Source organism: Physcomitrium patens, chromosome 1 (assembly GCF_059467195.1).
Source record: "Physcomitrium patens ecotype Gransden chromosome 1, ASM5946719v1, whole genome shotgun sequence".
Taxonomy (NCBI): Eukaryota; Viridiplantae; Streptophyta; class Bryopsida; order Funariales; family Funariaceae; genus Physcomitrium; species Physcomitrium patens.
The window spans coordinates 24,317,663-24,335,330 of NC_143410.1; the positions used below are offsets into that span (position 1 = coordinate 24,317,663).

At 38.9% G+C, this 17,668-nt stretch overlaps 3 protein-coding genes across 8 annotated transcripts; all 3 read left to right on the plus strand.

Annotated features, from left to right (window-relative positions):
* Positions 1 to 4,878: 4,878 nt before the first annotated feature.
* LOC112292450 (general transcription and DNA repair factor IIH subunit TFB5) lies at positions 4,879 to 6,277 on the plus strand. Of its 3 annotated transcripts, none has more exons than XM_024540953.3 (3): positions 4,879 to 5,169; positions 5,331 to 5,441; positions 5,711 to 6,277. In XM_024540953.3, exons 2-3 carry the CDS (start codon positions 5,407 to 5,409, stop codon positions 5,895 to 5,897), a joined length of 222 nt encoding a protein of 73 aa, XP_024396721.1. In that variant the 5' UTR covers positions 4,879 to 5,169; positions 5,331 to 5,406; the 3' UTR covers positions 5,898 to 6,277. The 3 variants fall into 3 exon arrangements, with proteins under 3 accessions (XP_024396721.1, XP_024396741.1, XP_024396730.1); XM_024540973.3 differs by having other exon boundaries at positions 4,879 to 5,045; XM_024540962.3 differs by having other exon boundaries at positions 4,879 to 5,441.
* Positions 6,278 to 9,095: 2,818 nt separating this feature from the next.
* Positions 9,096 to 11,905, plus strand: LOC112287168 (inosine-5'-monophosphate dehydrogenase). Its single transcript, XM_024529941.3, has 4 exons — positions 9,096 to 10,281; positions 10,531 to 10,710; positions 11,075 to 11,332; positions 11,443 to 11,905. The coding sequence occupies exons 1-4, from the start codon at positions 9,241 to 9,243 to the stop codon at positions 11,512 to 11,514; spliced, it is 1,551 nt and encodes a 516-aa protein (XP_024385709.1). The 5' UTR covers positions 9,096 to 9,240; the 3' UTR covers positions 11,515 to 11,905.
* On the plus strand, positions 11,671 to 14,748 carry LOC149989955 (uncharacterized). 4 transcript variants are annotated; one of them, XM_090254301.1, is made up of 4 exons: positions 11,671 to 11,873; positions 12,997 to 13,464; positions 13,661 to 14,077; positions 14,185 to 14,748. In XM_090254301.1, exons 1-2 carry the CDS (start codon positions 11,671 to 11,673, stop codon positions 13,214 to 13,216), a joined length of 423 nt encoding a protein of 140 aa, XP_090110427.1. In that variant the 3' UTR covers positions 13,217 to 13,464; positions 13,661 to 14,077; positions 14,185 to 14,748. The 4 variants fall into 4 exon arrangements, with proteins under 4 accessions (XP_090110427.1, XP_090110429.1, XP_090110436.1 ...); XM_090254303.1 differs by lacking the exon at positions 11,671 to 11,873 and adding an exon at positions 11,889 to 12,027; XM_090254308.1 differs by lacking the exon at positions 11,671 to 11,873 and adding an exon at positions 12,694 to 12,836.
* Positions 14,749 to 17,668: the final 2,920 nt, after the last annotated feature.

Here is a 17,668-nt window from a genome sequence, read left to right on the forward strand (position 1 = left end):
TTGACTATGATTTGATTAGAACTTGGTTAGAAATTAGTTAGGATTTTTTTATAGTTTTATTAAAAATCAATTACAACTTGATTTGAATTTCATTAGGATTTAATTAGGAATTGGATTAGGATTTGATTTGGATTCTTTTAGGATTTCATTAAGATTTGGTTAAAATTATTTAAACTTTGTTAGAATATGATTAGGAATTTACTAGAATTTCATAAAAAATTAATAAGATTGGACTAAGATTTGGTTAAGTTTTGAATATAGTGAGTTAAAAATTATTTAGACTTAATTTGGAACTAATTATTATATAATAAGATATATTTAAGCTTTTATAAGTTTGATAGGATTTACTCATGATAATTGGAAGCTTACTTAGGTTGTTCAAGTTTGCCAAAGGGTGTTTTTAGACACCTTACATATTATTTTGGATTATAAATCAAACTTCAAAGAAAGTTCAAATCTTTTTACAACCAAATTCCTAATATATTTCAAGTTAATTTTTATATAAGACAATACCAAGACATCAAAAAAAAAGGAGGTTTGAAACATTCATTGAGACAAAGAAGAGAGGATCTAAAGCAATCATTAAGAAGCCTTGGGTATGTGTATAAACATAATAGATGTATATATAGTAATTTTAGGTATGCTTATAGCTAAAGCTTTTTGATATTGTTTCTTAAAAATAAGAGATTTGTTAGACAATTTTTAATAGCCTTATTTTAACTTTATAGAAATCTAACCATCTATTCCATATCTTCAAAACTTTCTTGATTTTTTTAAGAAAGATATTATTTACCTATAATATTCTATATTCTTCAATTTATTTCTATCTAATTTTATTTATTTTATAATATAGGAATTTATTACATGTAACGTTATAATATATGCAACATAACAATTGATGTGATTTGGTGGAAGCTATAATCTTTATTGTTTTTATGTAATATAATTTTTAGTAAGTTTCAATATTTGATTTATGGTAATTGTTAAAATATAAGTTTAGTTTTTTAATATTAAATATTCAAAAAATTATAATATATATTTATAATCTTAAGAAAAAAATATGTAAATTTATGATATTAAAAGAAATATTGTTACAATACATGATAAAGATTTAAACCAAGTAAGATATAGAAATATTTATATGCTGCTATAATCATGTATATCCTATTTTTAAAATATCATTTGTGAGGATTTTAATTTTTATTAAATCTTTAAAAAAAATTATAAATCTAAAACTTGTATACGTTTGTTAAAACATTATTTAAAATTTCATAAGATATGAAATCTTCTAATTTTGGTAAGAATATATATATATATATATATATATATATATATTTAAAAACATTCCACATGCTTGTACTAATTTTAAGTTATATTATAAAAACGTCTACTTAAACTTGTGCCATTTTCATGGAAAATTAAAACTTAAATATGTTGTAAGCTATCTAATTATTCCTTGTTGATCAAAATCATTTATTAAATTGAGTAATGTTGTTTCAAATTGAACTTCCTTGTTTGAAAGTGGATTACATAAATTGTTGTTAGCTTGTTGAGTAGGTCTATCCCCGATTTCGGTTAAGCTTCTCCATTATTGGTAGTACGTAAGTGGATGGATAAATTGGCATTTTGTGCAGCATAGCTTGAAACAGGGAAGATGTTTGTGGAATGAACAGTGATAAAATGGGAGTGTTTTAGTCTTTTTTAGTCTCTGGAATTGGACTACCGTTTGTCTTCTCTATATCAATGTAGACTCTTGACTTCTTAACTTAAATTAACAAGTTCATAGGTGCCTACTCCATGTACTATGGCATATATCTAAACATACCAACAATAGTACATAAATGATCCAAATCCTGTTATATATTTTTTTTTCTTCATAAAAAGAAAACATCTAGCAAATAAAATCATAAGTAATAAACAAAAAAATATAGAGAGAGAGGAACTAGAAGAAAGATAAAAAAGAAAAAAAAAAAAAAAAAAAAAAAAAAAATAGATCAAGAAAAAAATAATAAGATAAAATAAAAATTACTGTCTAAGATAGAAAATATATATATATATATATATATATACAATTTGGTGACGCTTGAGGCTTCAAAATATAGAACTACTGTTAAAATATTTCAAATCTCTAAAAAAAAAATTGTTTTAAATGATGGATCTATGTTTTGTGCGTGTATGCACAATAATGCAGTTTTGACTTCATAAAAGCAGATCAATTGTAATCTACAATTTTCTTGGTACCCCTAGTCAAATATCAGATGAATTTCTATTTTAGCAATTAGAATTAATTTATTTCTAATGTAAAAAATTATACAAAAATAAAAGTAAAAATAATTGCTCCTCTTAACATGCTCAAATATTTTCCAACCATTTAAGGGTGTTATGCATTAATAAAAATAAGTCATTATACAAAGAATTGAAAAGACACTACTTAGTACTAAAGTTCACCTAGTTCATAACAAAACAAAGAATTTAGATAAAAAAAAAACCTTCAAGTTTTAAAGGAAGCTGAAATCATCTTCTAATCATCAAAAATCATGTCATGTGAGTTGGCAAGTTAAGTTAGGTTAAGCAGTTGTAGTAATGCCTCTTATTAGTTTGCATTTTTGTTGTCTTTGTTAATAGTTATGATGTGTTTTTATTTATAAGAAATATTTTTCAATTACTATTACATATTCAAATAAATGTCCTTGAGAGATCTTTTAGGATTACGGAGTATTTTCTAATATCCAATCTTTTTTCTTGTCTCTAGATTAATGAAGTGGAGTATTTTACTCCTTATGATTAACTTAATTTTGTTGCCACTTACATAAAGCTTACTTACATGAGTACTACAAAAAAAATTAGGCTCAAAATATTTAAGGCATAAGAAAACTTTACACAATGAACATGTTGGATCATATTTATACTCTTCTTTGAAGGAGAATTTTCTCTCATTTCTCCTTAAAAGTCTTGGTCTTCCTTCATAGTGTGATATCATTTACAATGAAGATTGCTAGTTTCTTCAGAATTTTAGTTCATATCTACAGGATTGTAAACAAAAGGCTATGGCAAAAAAAATTCTATATTTTGTCTTTCTCCAACATTCTTAGTTGCTACTTGGAAGTGCTATAAAAGCACACCTTAGCTATGATAGATTGCATAGCTTGTATGTAATTTAGAACCAAAGGAGAGCTTGCCAAACTCTTGATAATTGAGATGATTCTTAGACCAATTATATTATAGAATAAAATATCTTTCAAATTACACTAGAATAAAAATTCCAACATAAAAGAAGACAATAAATAGTCATACAAACAAACTTGCACAAAAGAAGCATGAAGTTTTTTTTAAAGATAAATCCAACTTCTCTTTGTCATTGTGGTTGGGGCCTTTAAATTCCACTTGATGTAGTGCACTTCTAGGTGTGTATTACTACTCCATATCAACTTAACCCATATGCTCTAGAATTACAACATTGTTATTTGATTCCACTCCACTTTGAATAGATGCCTATTTACTCTCATGAGATCTTTTTGTTGCAAGAGCTTCATAATAAAATGCACACATGATGTCTTACATATTCAATGTTGTACAACAATATACTTACATACATATACAATGCATTCACATACACACATAATATCTTGCACCATGAATATGACATTTTACCAATGTCTTGCAATATAAGCAGAACATTCTTATTCATGTCAAGGCCCTATGAATTGGCAAGTTAAGTTAAGTTTTGATGAAAACAAAGAAGCAAAACTTTTGATGAAAACAATAATGAGATGTTTTTTTTCTCTTCTTTTTTATCTAGTTGGTTTATCACCTTTTAAGTTGTTTTATATAAGAAATTTTCTTTAAAATTTAAAACCTCTTTTATCTATTCTGGTGCTTTGAGTTTTTTTTTATATATAATTATAAGCTGACTTTTAATTGAATTATGTGATATTTTATGTTTCATTCTTGTTTTATAAAATATATTGTTATAAATCCAAAGAATAACTTGTATCATATCTAAAATAAACTAAAAAATCTTATTACCTTATTTTTTATTAAAATTAAATTTGATTCTATTATTACTTTAATTTTAAAAAGTATGTGAATTCTCTTCTTTTCTTTTTATCTTGCAAATTGAAAGATAAATATTCTCAATATAATTGCACTAGGTTTAAAATAAATTTTATAAGTTTTATAAATTATTTTGATATTTTTTATTATCAATCTAGCATTAATAATTTCTTCTTGTAGGTTTTGATTTTTTCTTTTTAATCTATGATTAATTAATAAAAATAAAACTTGCTTTAAGGCCTTTTTATTACCAACATTACTTGCAAAATCAAATTGATAATTTTAAGACATAACATCTCCAAATTGTGTATAATGCAAAATAAATCATAAAATATTGTATATAATTTGCAAACGATTTTGAGAAATGAATAAAATTATCATTATAAAAATACAAATTTTAAGAATAACTAGCAAGCTATATTAAGTTTTCTACTAAATTTTCTTCTTTTTCTTCTTTTAAAAAATAAAAAACCAAAATTATACTACATAAAAAATTTATTTGTTGATATCCTTTATAGAGTATTGTTATACATATGAAATTGAACAATATATGTACATGTATGTATGTGTATATATATTTATATAACTTTATACTAAATTCTCAGGAAAGCATAGTGAAGGAAGAGTGATAGAGATCACGTCACAAAAATAGAGAAAAAATTCGTTTGTCACTATTAATGAGACCCCTCCTCCACCGTTCACTCTTATGGAACGCCGGGCACGGCAGTAGGCGCTCTTCAGTCATAGGGACTCATGCTCCTGAAGCCGTGCAGGCGAGGGTGGACAAATAAACAGCCAGCCTCTTCGAATGTAATAGGGCAGGAGATGGATTGTGAGGAGGATTGTGAGGAGGATTGTGAGGAGGATTGTGAGGAGTTACAGAGATTCTAGCGGACTGATTGCGGAACACATCTGCGTGATTTGTAATTGCATGACCCATGTTGTGGAACGAAGGCTGCAGCACCACCCATTTAGCCGGAACCTAGGGCATGGTGGCACTGCGCTGTCCCAGAGTGCCTCCTGAATTGTGTGTCGTAGAGGAGAGTCGACAATGGAATAGAAATTTGGATGGTAGATGTGATTTCCGATTCGTCCTGAGTGGCACAGTAACGTGCAGTAAGTAAAGTGATGTTCTCGCTGGGTTGTTGTGGATTGCGGTGCGGGAGGATTTCTAAAGCAGTCTAGGGGTCTGGGAAATCGAAGGGCTTCTTCAAAATGGTGTCGAAAGCTGAAGCAGCAATTTGCGGCAGGGACTGACGAATATTGGTTTGTGGCAGAGAGTGTGGCAAAGCGAATTTGGTGGAAGAAAAGGAACTGACAGCGTAAGAACGAGAATCAGCTCTTTCGGACAAGATGGTGAATGCCATCAAGGGGATCCTGGTCACCTGGTTGGTATCTGCCCCTTATTGAACACGAGATTGTGTTATTCTGGCTTTGTATATTAGGTTTAAAATCTCGTATTTTAGTCATGGGTGTTGTGTAATCTTGTAATGGTAACAGAAAATATGCTACTCGTGTTTCTATGTCTGCTCTTGCTGTACTTCTGTACCGGAGAATTGTGTGGATTGGTAGCTTTTTCTTGGACTCAACAGTCGTATTCTTTACGGTATCGACACAGTCTTTTAATGCGGTGATTTTGACGTGTGGACAATCACAGTGACATTCCGATGGCGCAGCTTCTTATCAGCATAAATGATTCCATGCCCAATGCGCACAAATTCATCGTATACATGCTCGATGACACTCACATCTACGTGCAACCGGATGTTGGGAAGATGCTCCAAAGCAAGTTGCAAGAATTTAGGGATCAGAACACTTACGAAAAGCCTTTTGGGACTTCTTAACTAAAGAGGAAAGCTTATCTGCCGGTCATTCTTATCCGTAATCCTTCTGTGTGCTGCAAAGCAGATGCTCATTCTTCTGTGCCTATTTTTTAAGATTTCGCCACGTCGTAATTGGCGCTGTGTTCTTGGAAAAAGAACAGGATAATTCTACTTCGTGTTTGATCCCTGCTTAACTGCAGATGAGTTGACCTAGGCGTGCCTTCCGAGGTCGTTTACAGTTAAAATTTCATGGATTACAAGGTCGTTTTAGATCAAGATACTACACCTAAGTCTTTGTTTTCTTGAACAGTTAAAGCTTCATGGTTTTGACGTAAAGTTCCGATGCTTTTATGAATGTCTGGCGAAGCAAAATCTACACGAATGTCAATACTTTTGGTGCCTCTCCTTCTTGCGGATTGCAGCTTCGTTTTACGTCTTGTGGACAAGGTCGTGTGAATGATGTTGATTTTTTTGAATCCTACTTTTACATTAGTCTTGGTCGTTGTCTAAATTAGTTCATTATGATTATTATGGTAGACAAAAACCCACTCGCTAAGTGGACAACATATTTTACCTAGCTATATGACATAAAGATTCCACAGGTGAGCTATAAAACACAGTTAAGGTGAACTAAGACTCTTGATTGCCTCTGAAGAATCTAAACATATGTTACATCTTAAATCAATTCATTTTTATTTTTGAAATCCTAACATTTTGTCCATCCATTTCTGTTCATTAACATGCTAAGATGGCATAGTGTGACCTGCCAAACATTGGTCCCATAATGTCGACTATAAATACAAATGGGTCTACAAATTAGACCACAACGGATAACACACTATTGTTTGTAATATGCTTGCATGGACAAATTGATAATTGAAATGTAGATTTTCTCTTGATAATTTTCTAGTCCTCTAATGTAGACGGGTGCAGGATAGAAATACTAATCGAAGGCTTACAACAAAACAAGAACACATTATACACAAAGGAAAATCATTTTTCATTGAACAGAGCATCTGAATACAACATGCTACAAAAAAATGTAGTTGTTACAACAAGCAAAAACCCCTATGAGATTCTCAAAGACAATACTTTTTTTATTTAACTATTAAAATTTTCAAGCACGAAATATTTTTGTTAAGGCATCAAGAGCTTCACTGCAACACGATATCTCTCCAAAGCATCAACATTAGCATCCTTAAAAAACACATTTCTAATCACTTTTTATGAAAATTTTAATATATTTCAAAATTATTACTTTACTATTCAAAAAATAATAATCTTCAATATATATATATATATATATATATATAATTAAAAATCAATTAAACTAATTATTATATATATATATATATAATATATATAATATAAAATATCATTGCTTCATATAAACAATACGACAAAAGTCATCTTAAATAAGAATGACTTATTTTAAATGTAAGAAACCAAACAAAATTTAAGATTAAAATAAAATAACAGCCATAAATTTAATCAAGTGCTTTCTTTCAAAAAACATACCCTAAAAATATGAAAAAAATTCATTACAATTTAAAATTTAATTTTGAAAAGTTGGCAAACAAAAATATAAAAACATTAAAAATTAAAACCAATCTAAAAATTTAACATTAGAAAACCCATTTAACATGACTTATAGATGCACAAAAATAACTAGCTTTATACATAATGTCAAAATAATAGAATTCAGATTCAAATTTAAAACAAAATCTAGACCCAAGCTTTTCCACCTAAATATGCATAGCATGTAATTGCTAAGAAATGAACTTGATTACTTTGTGTAATATAAAAAGTGTCACACTCTCTGTATATTTCTCTTCAATATAACCAAATCACATATCTAATCAATGATGGTATTTATAGTATAGATAAAAGTTTGAAAGATTGATATTACATGCAAATAAAGAAAGCCAATGATGGCAACACTAACAACCAATAAATGTGATTTCATTTACTTTTACAATCAAGTCCCAATGCAACATTTCATCCCTTGTAACAAATTAATCTCTTATTAACTAGGAACATGAATTTTTTCTTATAATATTTACATGAAAAGAACAATCTACATAATTGAATAATTTTTGTTATATTATGTTCCAACAACAAGAAAATAGCATGAAAATATGCAAGTGCACATAAACATGCATCAAATAATAACATATAACAACCCGTTTCTGCTAATCCTACAATCCCCTATAACTACCTTCAACATCCTACCATTCATTAATACAACTTAGTAAACTATCTCATAATGCTTGAGGCTTAGCAAAACATTTTGCATTGCATTGACTATCCATACTTTTAAACAACTAATATGCCTTAAGAAAGAAGCAAAATCTTCTTACACAGATATAAATATACACTCCAATACAAGATTCAAGTGGTGTGACATCGTGTGCCAAATCCTACTGAATGTATGTAATTTAGTTTGGTTCAGTTTTTTTCCATCAACTAAACTTATTCCATTAATTGACTTTGTTGGAATCAACTAAGATTTGAAGATTTAGGTAGAGAAATCCCCTTGACTTGACATTTTTCTCAAGTCCAATATTATGAGTGATTTTAAGAGAAAAAAAAGCTTAGGTTGTAAGGATTTGCTTAGCTATTGTGATTTAGTCATTTAATAAAACATTAGAGATTTCTCTACTCACACTTGGACTCTTGGGTTCCCCTTTGTGACACCAGAGATAGCTTAACTTACTTGTGTGTAGTCTTGGATGTAAAATAGTTTGTGACTCACTTGATGTGTTGTATGTAACAATCTTTGTTTGCACGATACAAACCTAGGAAGTCTTGGATGTAAAGCTCAGTGACACAGCACAGTTGACACTTCGGCATGATTTGATGAAATAAATCTACCCGAAATGCTATTAGGCATATATTGCTCGACAACCTAGCAGTGGTGGACTGCCTCGGATTGATTGGGACTTATCTGGGAAGCCGCTCTCATTACCCTTGCCATCTCAGCTTAAGAAGGAAGGGCCACGAATGACGAATCTCCATCCCACACTCTCCACCCTCCACTGCCAGGTCTGGCGGAGGATGATTCTCAGTGACACCTTCACCGCAGCAGCGGCGAAGTTTTACCTGCCGTGAATGATCGATCATCCACTGGCTGCAATCGCCAGCCGCGGTATGAAAAGAGAAGGGATGGATGCACCCAGGAACACGCACCCTGGAGTGGAGGAGGGTTTAGGGCTTTAGCGTCGTCCTCTGGGTCTCCGCCCTGCTCCCTCAAGTGCATGAGGTGGCCTCTGACGCAATTCCCCGTCTCTCTCACAGCCTCGATTGCGGGGTTAGAGAATTGTATGGTGTTGTCCCCTCCCCCTTCCAATTGGGTCCTGTGGCCATGGCGTCCGTCGGCAACGGGGACTTCACCTTCGCGGGCGCTGGCTGCGGTGTTCTGAGTGATGGGTTCTCCGCAGCGGCGCTGTTCAAGCAGGGATTTTCCTACACTTACGATGATCTCATTTTCCACCCCGGGTACATCGACTTCGCCGTGGACGACGTGGAGCTCGGCACCTCCCTCACGAGGAACATCAAGCTGCGGACGCCGTGCGTGTCGTCCCCCATGGACACCGTGACGGAGGAGTCCATGGCGGTTGCCATGGCAGCTGTGGGCGGCGTCGGGTTCGTGCATTACAACAATACGGCGCGGGAGCAGGCAGAGATCGTGAGGAGGGCGAAAAAGCTGAGGGCGGGGTACGTCTCGGACCCTGCGTGCGTTCGGCCTTCGGACCCAATTTCCAGGATCGATGCGCTGAGGGCCAGGCGGGGGTTCTCCTCCGTGGTCGTGACGGAGGATGGGGCGGTTGGGTCGGCGCTTTTGGGCGTGGTGACGAGCAGGGACGTGGATTTCGTGCGTGACCGGAGCACCGAGGTGCGGGAGGTGATGAGCCGGGACCTGGTGACCGCTCCGGCGGGCAGCACAATGGAGGAAGCTGCGGGGGTTTTGATTCGGAGCAAGAAGAGTTTGCTGCCCTTGGTGACGGAAAGTGGAGATTTTGTGGAGCTTCTGTGCCGGACGGATCTGAAGGCGTATCGTGAATTACCGCCGCTGGGCGCTCCGTCTGTTGGGCCGGATGGTAAAATTCTGGTCGGCGCTGCCATTGGCACCCGCGACAGCGACAAGGAGCGGTTGAAGCTGCTGGTGGATGCCGGGGTGAACGTCGTGATTCTGGACAGCTCGCAAGGAGATTCGATGTACCAGAGGCAGATGATTGAGTTCATAAAGAGGGCTTACCCGGAGTTGGATGTCATCGGGGGAAATGTAGTCACTGCGTACCAGGCGAAGAATCTGATCGACGCTGGTGTGGATGGGTTGCGAGTGGGTATGGGGTCTGGGTCGATTTGCACTACGCAGGAGGTCTGCGCAGTGGGGAGGGGCCAAGTACGTCCTTCTGCACATCTAGGGGTTTGTCGGAATTGAGTAGTTTGGATTTGTGCGTGCGCCTGGTGTCGAAGTGCTGAGAGTCGGTGTGGCATTGGTGAGTGGATGGATGAAAGCTACCGTGAGCGGACAATTGGCGCGTAGGGGAGTGGAGGTGATCGTGAACAAAGAGCGCTGGAGCAGTCCTTTGCAGCGGCGATGGCTTTGAAGTTGCGAACAAATGATCACGTGGGGCTGTGTGGAATGCAGGGAACTGCCGTGTACAAAACTGCAGCAGTGGCCAACGCCCTAGGAGTCCCTGTTATAGCCGACGGAGGAATATCCAACTCGGGACACATAGTGAAGGCACTCTCGTTAGGAGCATCGACAGTGATGATGGGCAGTTTTCTGGCTGGAACAGACGAGGCGCCCGGCAGCTTTTTCTACCAGGTGTTTCCTCGGACCCTGCGGTGGGGTTAATTTCTAGGCCGTGCCTCGCTGTGATGGTGTCCCCAGACGTGGGCGGTCGTGATCGACTGAAGCTTCATGACGTTGTCGGAGACACTGTGGTCGTGTCTTCGTGACGTGTAGCACCTGGAGTTTTGAGGTTACAGGCTGGCGATTCTGGGCGTGAAATTGCTGCTTGTGATTTTTTGATAGATTTATTTATTTCTTACGTCCGTTTCCCGAACACCGCTGTCAGCAGAAGGCTGAGCAGGCATGCGTCCGTCGCGGAGTTGTGTTGTTTGCCTTTGGTTATCAGGCGTCAGTGTGCAGGGTTGAGCGACTGACAGCCACTGGAGGGGTGGTTTAGGATGATGTGAAACTCAAGAGCTACCGGGGAATGGGGTCTTTGGAAGCAATGACGAAGGGCAGTGATGCCCGATATCTCGGAGACAAGACACGTTTGAAGATCGCACAAGGCGTATCGGGTTCTGTAGCTGCCAAAGGCTCCGTGCTGCGGCTCGTCCCCTACACTTTGCAGGCTGTGAAGCAGGGATTGCAAGATTTAGGAGTGCCTTCAGTGAAGGCAGCACATGTCGGCCTCAATGCCGGAGCCATCAGGCTAGAGGTATGCACATGTTGGGCCGGGTTTTTAGAGTTTCATGAGATAGGCATTTGGATTGCACCTGCGTAGCTTATTTGCCTCGTTGGGTGACGCGGTGGATCTGGTCGGTGCAGGTAAGGACAGGCGCAGCGCAAAGGGAAGGCGGCATCCATGATCTTGTGTCGTATGAGAAGAGGAGATTCTGAAGCACGCTGGTGGTACGAACTCGGAAATAGTGAGCAGCAGTGGTTTTGTCACAATATTTGTCTAGAACGTGGATGTGGAGAGACAGAGCCAGGCACAGAGATGTCGGATGGACTTGCGGAGGTCGATACACACTCGTACGTTCTGGTATGCGTTAAATGCAGGCAAACTCTGCAGGCAACGCTAGGTTTGGTGAGTCAGATACAGGGGCGGGTTGCAGCCCACACGTCACGTGCAACTTAGAGCTTCCCTTGTGTAATTGTAAGCACGGGCTCAATCGTTCATCACGAAGGTTGGGCACCAGCTGGATCTATTTGCGAGAGCTTTCCTGCTGGACGTTGGTTGGAGAACTTTGTTTCGCGTAAGTGGTGGAAGAATTTGAGGTTGTTTAAACACTGTGCTCATTGGCAGCCATTCTCATACGATGCCTTTGCATCGCCACACCTGTCAGCATGTTGCGGGGCTGTGTGGTTGGGTTGTACGGTGTATGTGCCCGTGGTGGAATCGACGCAAAGGTATTCGCGTTTTACATTGTTGTTCCCAGATGGGCGCGAGGTGTTTTCATATACGAGTTTGTATCGCCGCAGTTGAGAAATGAGCACATCCGTCATGGGAAATATGGTTAGGAAATTAGCACCCTTAGAGAGTTTCAAGCGCTAAAAAGCGCAAGCCAACCGCAGCTGGCTGCCTACATCCCAGTGAGCAACTGGAACATTTTCACATTCACGCTTCCAAATGATTGCTTGGAGATGCATAATCTAAACTTCGTTAGCAGTGCGGAACAGCAAGGTGTCGCTAACGACACTCGTTGCAACGCATCCAACAAATCGCGCCTATACTCATCCAGACATAGGTACTCATGTTGCACGCACCCACCTCAGTCGGATGGCGTTGTTGTGCGACCTATTGTAAGGGACTGAAATAGGCAGCCCTTACACTAAGAGAAAGAGCAGAGAGTCGTTCAATGCCCAAGGGCGACTCGCAGCTAGGTGACGAAAGGAGAGGTTGGGTGGGTCACCTTCCTCGACCTCGAAGGAGCCCTCGCTTGGGGACGCAAATGGGGTCGATGGGATTGGAGCGCTCCGGGTCCCGGATGCCCTGTAGGATGCCCATGACGCTACTAGTAGGTAGAGTGAGTGCGAGTAGTTCGTCTAGTCTTGAAGGGACATGAAGAGGGAAGTGACCTCTTGGTCCCTTCAGACGTTGTTCACATGATGGTTGTTAGTGGAGGGAGTGGGACGTAGCGAGGAGGATGAGAAGTGACCTCGGCCGCCCTCGCGCATTGCAAAAGCGATGGTGGACACCTACTCAATGAGAGTTCATGGTATTGCGTCTCAAGCCACATCAAATGGGAATACTCAGTCTCTCTCACCCGCAGCTGGATGGGTAGCGTGAGTCGCAATAGGTGCGAGTGAAAGTGTAACAATAACAATTCCGCATTACGTAACCCGGTTCTAACGTGGTTTGTGTGGGATGTCTTTCAGAGCGTTGGAGGAATCTCATAGGGGCGACATTAAATGTGGTATCAGAGCGTTTAAGACCGGGATTGGCGAGAAGCGTGTGAGTGGAGATATTCTGAACCTTTCGTCAGTAAGAAACTGTAGAGAATGGGGAAGAGGACCACGAAAGCTTCAACCCAACGGTTCGATGAGGAAGAAGTTTTGGGGGGAGATTTGCTGGAGGGGCCAAGTCATAGCGAGATGAGCGCGATGACTAGAATGTGGGAAGGGAAAACCAATCCGCACGGCGGAACCAGGCCTTTCCACAAGAAACCTCCGTTTGCTAAGAGAAAATTTGAGGAGACCACCCCAAACTTTTCTAAACTTAAGATGAAAGAAAGTCAGAGGAGCAGTTCGAAAAAAGTGAAGATGAACGCATCAGTGATGTGTTTTCAGTGGCAACAAAAGGGACACTATGCCAACGACTGTAAGAATGAGGAGGTGGCGAAAAAGGTAACCACTATCCTTAATGCTCCTCGACATAAGGTTGAGATGGATCAAAATTTTGACAACTCGAAACCTAGTACTCGAGTATTGGTGAAAAAAGGGAATTCAGATAAGGAATTAGCCTTCACCAATCCATACAAGAAACTTGTTTATTTAGATTCCAGAGTGGAGAATACTGAATTGGCCATGTTGATTGACACAGGCGCAACCAATTTGTTTATGAGCCCCAGATGTGCTGAGAGGTTAGCGCTGACTCAAGAGTCGACCAAGGAGGTAGAGGTATTCTTTGCTAAGGGTGGGGAGATATCTCGCTCGGTTGCAAAAGGCGTAAAGTTTTAAGCGGGAAACGAGAGGTTTAAAGAGGACTTCACAATCTGCCACCTTAATGGAATAGATATAGTCTTAGGTAACACGTTTCTGAATCGATATGGAGTGGAGCTCTGATGAAAACCAGAAATGCGCGTAGTGATGTTGGGAGTACAAGGGAACATCATAGGACTACCCCTTCACCAGCCGCCTAACATTCTATGAATCGAGAATTGCACTTGTTACTCAGGGTGAACTAGAGGGAGAACAGTTCCTCTTACACTTGAGAAGTGGCGACCTCGATTGCAATGATGTAAGTGAAAAAGTCGTTAATAAAAAACGAATGGAAAGGAACCATTCCGTGTGCTTCAAAACTAGTGCAAGAACTAATGTTGAATTTTGGTGATGTCTTGACTACAGAATTACCAAAAGCGCTGCCACCAAATAGAGTAGTAGACCATCGCATCAAACTAGTTCCAGGAGCACAACCTCCAAGCAAGGCGCCTTATCGATTGAACCAACTTGAGTTGAAGGAATTCAAGAAACAGCTGAATGAGCTGTTGGAAAAAGGGTATATCAAACCAAGTAAGTCCCTATTTGGAGCCCCAGTCCTGTTTGTGAGCAAAAAAGATGGGAAAATGAGGATGTGTATTGATTACCGAGCTCTAAACAAAATCAAACTCACTGTCAAAAACAACTACCTGTTATCACGAGTCGACGACTTGCTGGATAGCCTAAGTGAAAGTAGATGTTTCATGTTATCACGAGTCGACGACTTGCTGGATAGCCTAAGTGAAAGTAGATGTTTCAGCAAGATTGATCTTAAAAGCGGATATTATCAAATAAGGATTGCACAGGAGGACGTGGAAAAGACAACATGTAGGACAAGGTATGGTTCCTACGAGTTTGTGGTAATGCCCTTTGGTTTATGTAATGCACCAACAACTTTTACCACACTAATGAATTCGATTTTCCATGAAGAAAGTGATGAGTTTGTAGTCGTGTACATCGACGACATTTTGGTGTTTTCCAAAAGTGAACAGGAGCATCAAAGATACTTACGAACAGTGCTCACAAAGCTAAGGGAAAACCAATTGTATGTAAATTAAGAGAAGAGTGTCTTCTACTTGGAAGAATTGGAATTCCTTGGACACATTATCAGTAAAGAAGGCATTAAGCCGGATCCAAGAAAAATCTAGGCAATCCAGACTTGGAAAAAACCTAAAACACAGAAGGGCGTACAATCCTTCTTAGGACTAGCGAATTATTATCGGAAGTTCATTAAGACTTCTCAAAGATCGCTGGACCTTTGACGAATCTGTTGAAGAAGGAAAACAAGTCCATTAAGTGGGACAGCCGTTGTGACGAATCCTTCAAAGAAATTAAAGAAGCATTGATTTTCAGTTCGGTATTGTGCTATCCTCAATTTGATAAAGATTTCGAAGTTCACACGGATGCGAGTGACTTTGCCATCAGGGGAGTACTGATGCAAGAACAGTGGCCTGTTGCCTTTGAGAGTAAGAAATTGAGGTGGCCAACTCATGAGAAAGAGTTGTTCGTGGTGGTGCATTGTTTGAAAACTTGAAAACACTACATGGGTGGGAGAACAACCAAGATATACACCAACAACATTTCTCTCAAATACCTTAAGTCAAAATCGCAAGCGTCTCCAAAGGAATCAAGGTGGTATGATGTAATTGTTTCGATGGACATCGAACTAATATACAAACCAGGAAGAGACAACTTGGTGCCAAATGCACTAAATAAGAGAGAAGAGTTCTTGGAAGCAAAGTTACATAACACCATGACACTCAGTACCATTGTATATTGTGGCGATTTTCCTCTTCTTAAAGGCATAAAGGAAGCCTATAAGGTGGTCAAGGATGCGTTGGAGATCAAGAAAGCGTTTTCCAGTACCAAAACCACCAGGGAGCAAAGAAAGCTTATGGAAGTCTCTTCAATCAAAGATGGTTTGATCTGGTTTAAACAAACACGACTCTACATTCCAGTTGGTAAGTGGAGAAGGAAAGATATGTACGAAGTTCATGATGCCCCGTGTTCGAGACACAAAGGCATGAAAACCACCTTGAGGGACATGTCTCGTTCATATTATTGGCCATCATTGAAGGAAGATGTTGAAGCATATGTAAAGAATTGATTGGTGTGCCAAAGGAACAAGCATTCAACACAAGTTAAGGCAGGATTACTAGAACCTCTACTTATTCCTTCTATGCCTTATAGAGATATCTCGTTGGACTTTATAACAGGCTTGCCGAGATGTGGGGAAGCCAATGCTATTTTAGTCATAGTGGACAAGTTCAGCAAGACAACAAGTTTCACAACAATGGAGATGTTTTCGAAGGACTCTAAAGAGGAGTTGGAGACAGCACTGCAGTTGACGGCGAGTCTCTTCTTCGACTCTTGGATCTCGCTATATAGAGTCCCAACCTCGATTGTAAGCGACAAAGATGTCCGCTTTACAACGTAGTTTTGGCAACACGTGATGAGAAAGTTAGGATCTAAGTTGATTCTCACAACAACATGGCATCTTCAAGGGGATGGCGAGACAATAAGAATTAATGGAATTCTTTCTATGTACCTGAGGCACTATGTGGCAAGCGATCACAAGGATTGGGCCAAATGGCTGCCCATAGCTGATTTTAGTTATAACACGACTCGAAATGAATCCTTAGGTAGCACACCATTCCAAGTAGCCTAAGGATTTGAGGCACTTAAATCAATCGACTTGATCAAAGTCAAACAAAGGGACGAGCTAACTTCACGATTTTACTCAATAGATAGAGCGAAATGGGTAGCGCAAAGAGAGGCCATTATGGATACTGCCAAAATAAGATTGGTAGCAACTCAGAGTAAATACAAGAAACAAGCCGACAAGCATAAAAGAGACGTGCAGTTCAGGCGAGGCGACCAAGTCTGGTTGAATACGAATAACCTTACTTGTCTCGCACATCTCACTCCCAAGTGGACCCAGAAATAGGCTGGGCCTTACTTAGTTGAGAGAATATTGCATAAAAACGTCTATGTGTTAGACGTCCCCAAAAGGTTAAAGTGGCATCCGGTTTTCCATGTGAGTGTTCTCAAAAAGTTTGTGGCTGATGAAAAAGGCTTCTACAAAGAGAAAGCATGCATTCCACCGCAAGAAGAGGTATGGGACCAAACCATGGGTCAAGTATCGGCAATACTTGATAAGAAACGAACCGATGTTAGGGGAGTGCAGTATTTATGTACTTTCAAAGGCTATTCGCCACACGAGTTTTAGTGGATTAATGAGTGAAACTTGAGACATGTGCAAGGATTGGTTACAACCTTCATTAAGAAAGTTGGAGAGTACAAACAAAGGAGGTCTACATAGAAGCAGTTGAAGAACTGACGAATGTGAATCAACATGCACAACCTCATGACGTACCAAGAAGATGAGGGCATCTCCCCTTCAGCAAGGAAGGGGAAGGTCGCGGAGGTAACCTATGCAGAGGAATAGGGAAAAGTGGTGTGGGTTTCTCAACATGGAAGCAACTTTGAAAAGATTCTAGCCCGAGGAGACTTCATGAAAGATAACTTTCATGAAGCTTGTATGAGGCGGATACAAGACCCTAAGCAACCAGGCCTAAACGATTGGCTTTTCCTAAGCGGATTACTCGCTGGGTGATTGCAAACCACCTCCCTTAGGTAAGGAAGAGTAGTGAAGCGAAGCGGGCTTCAGTTAAGGGGTTCAACGGCCAAGGTAAGTCTCAAAAAGGAGTGATCTTCTTCGACTTGCATCCGGAAGTGCAAGATTTTCAAAGTGACTTAATGAGAGAAATTGATGGAAAGCTGGAGGCGAGGTGTACAAAGAACATGAGAAGAGGTAGTGACCCGCCTCAATAATAATAAAAATGTGAAAGAT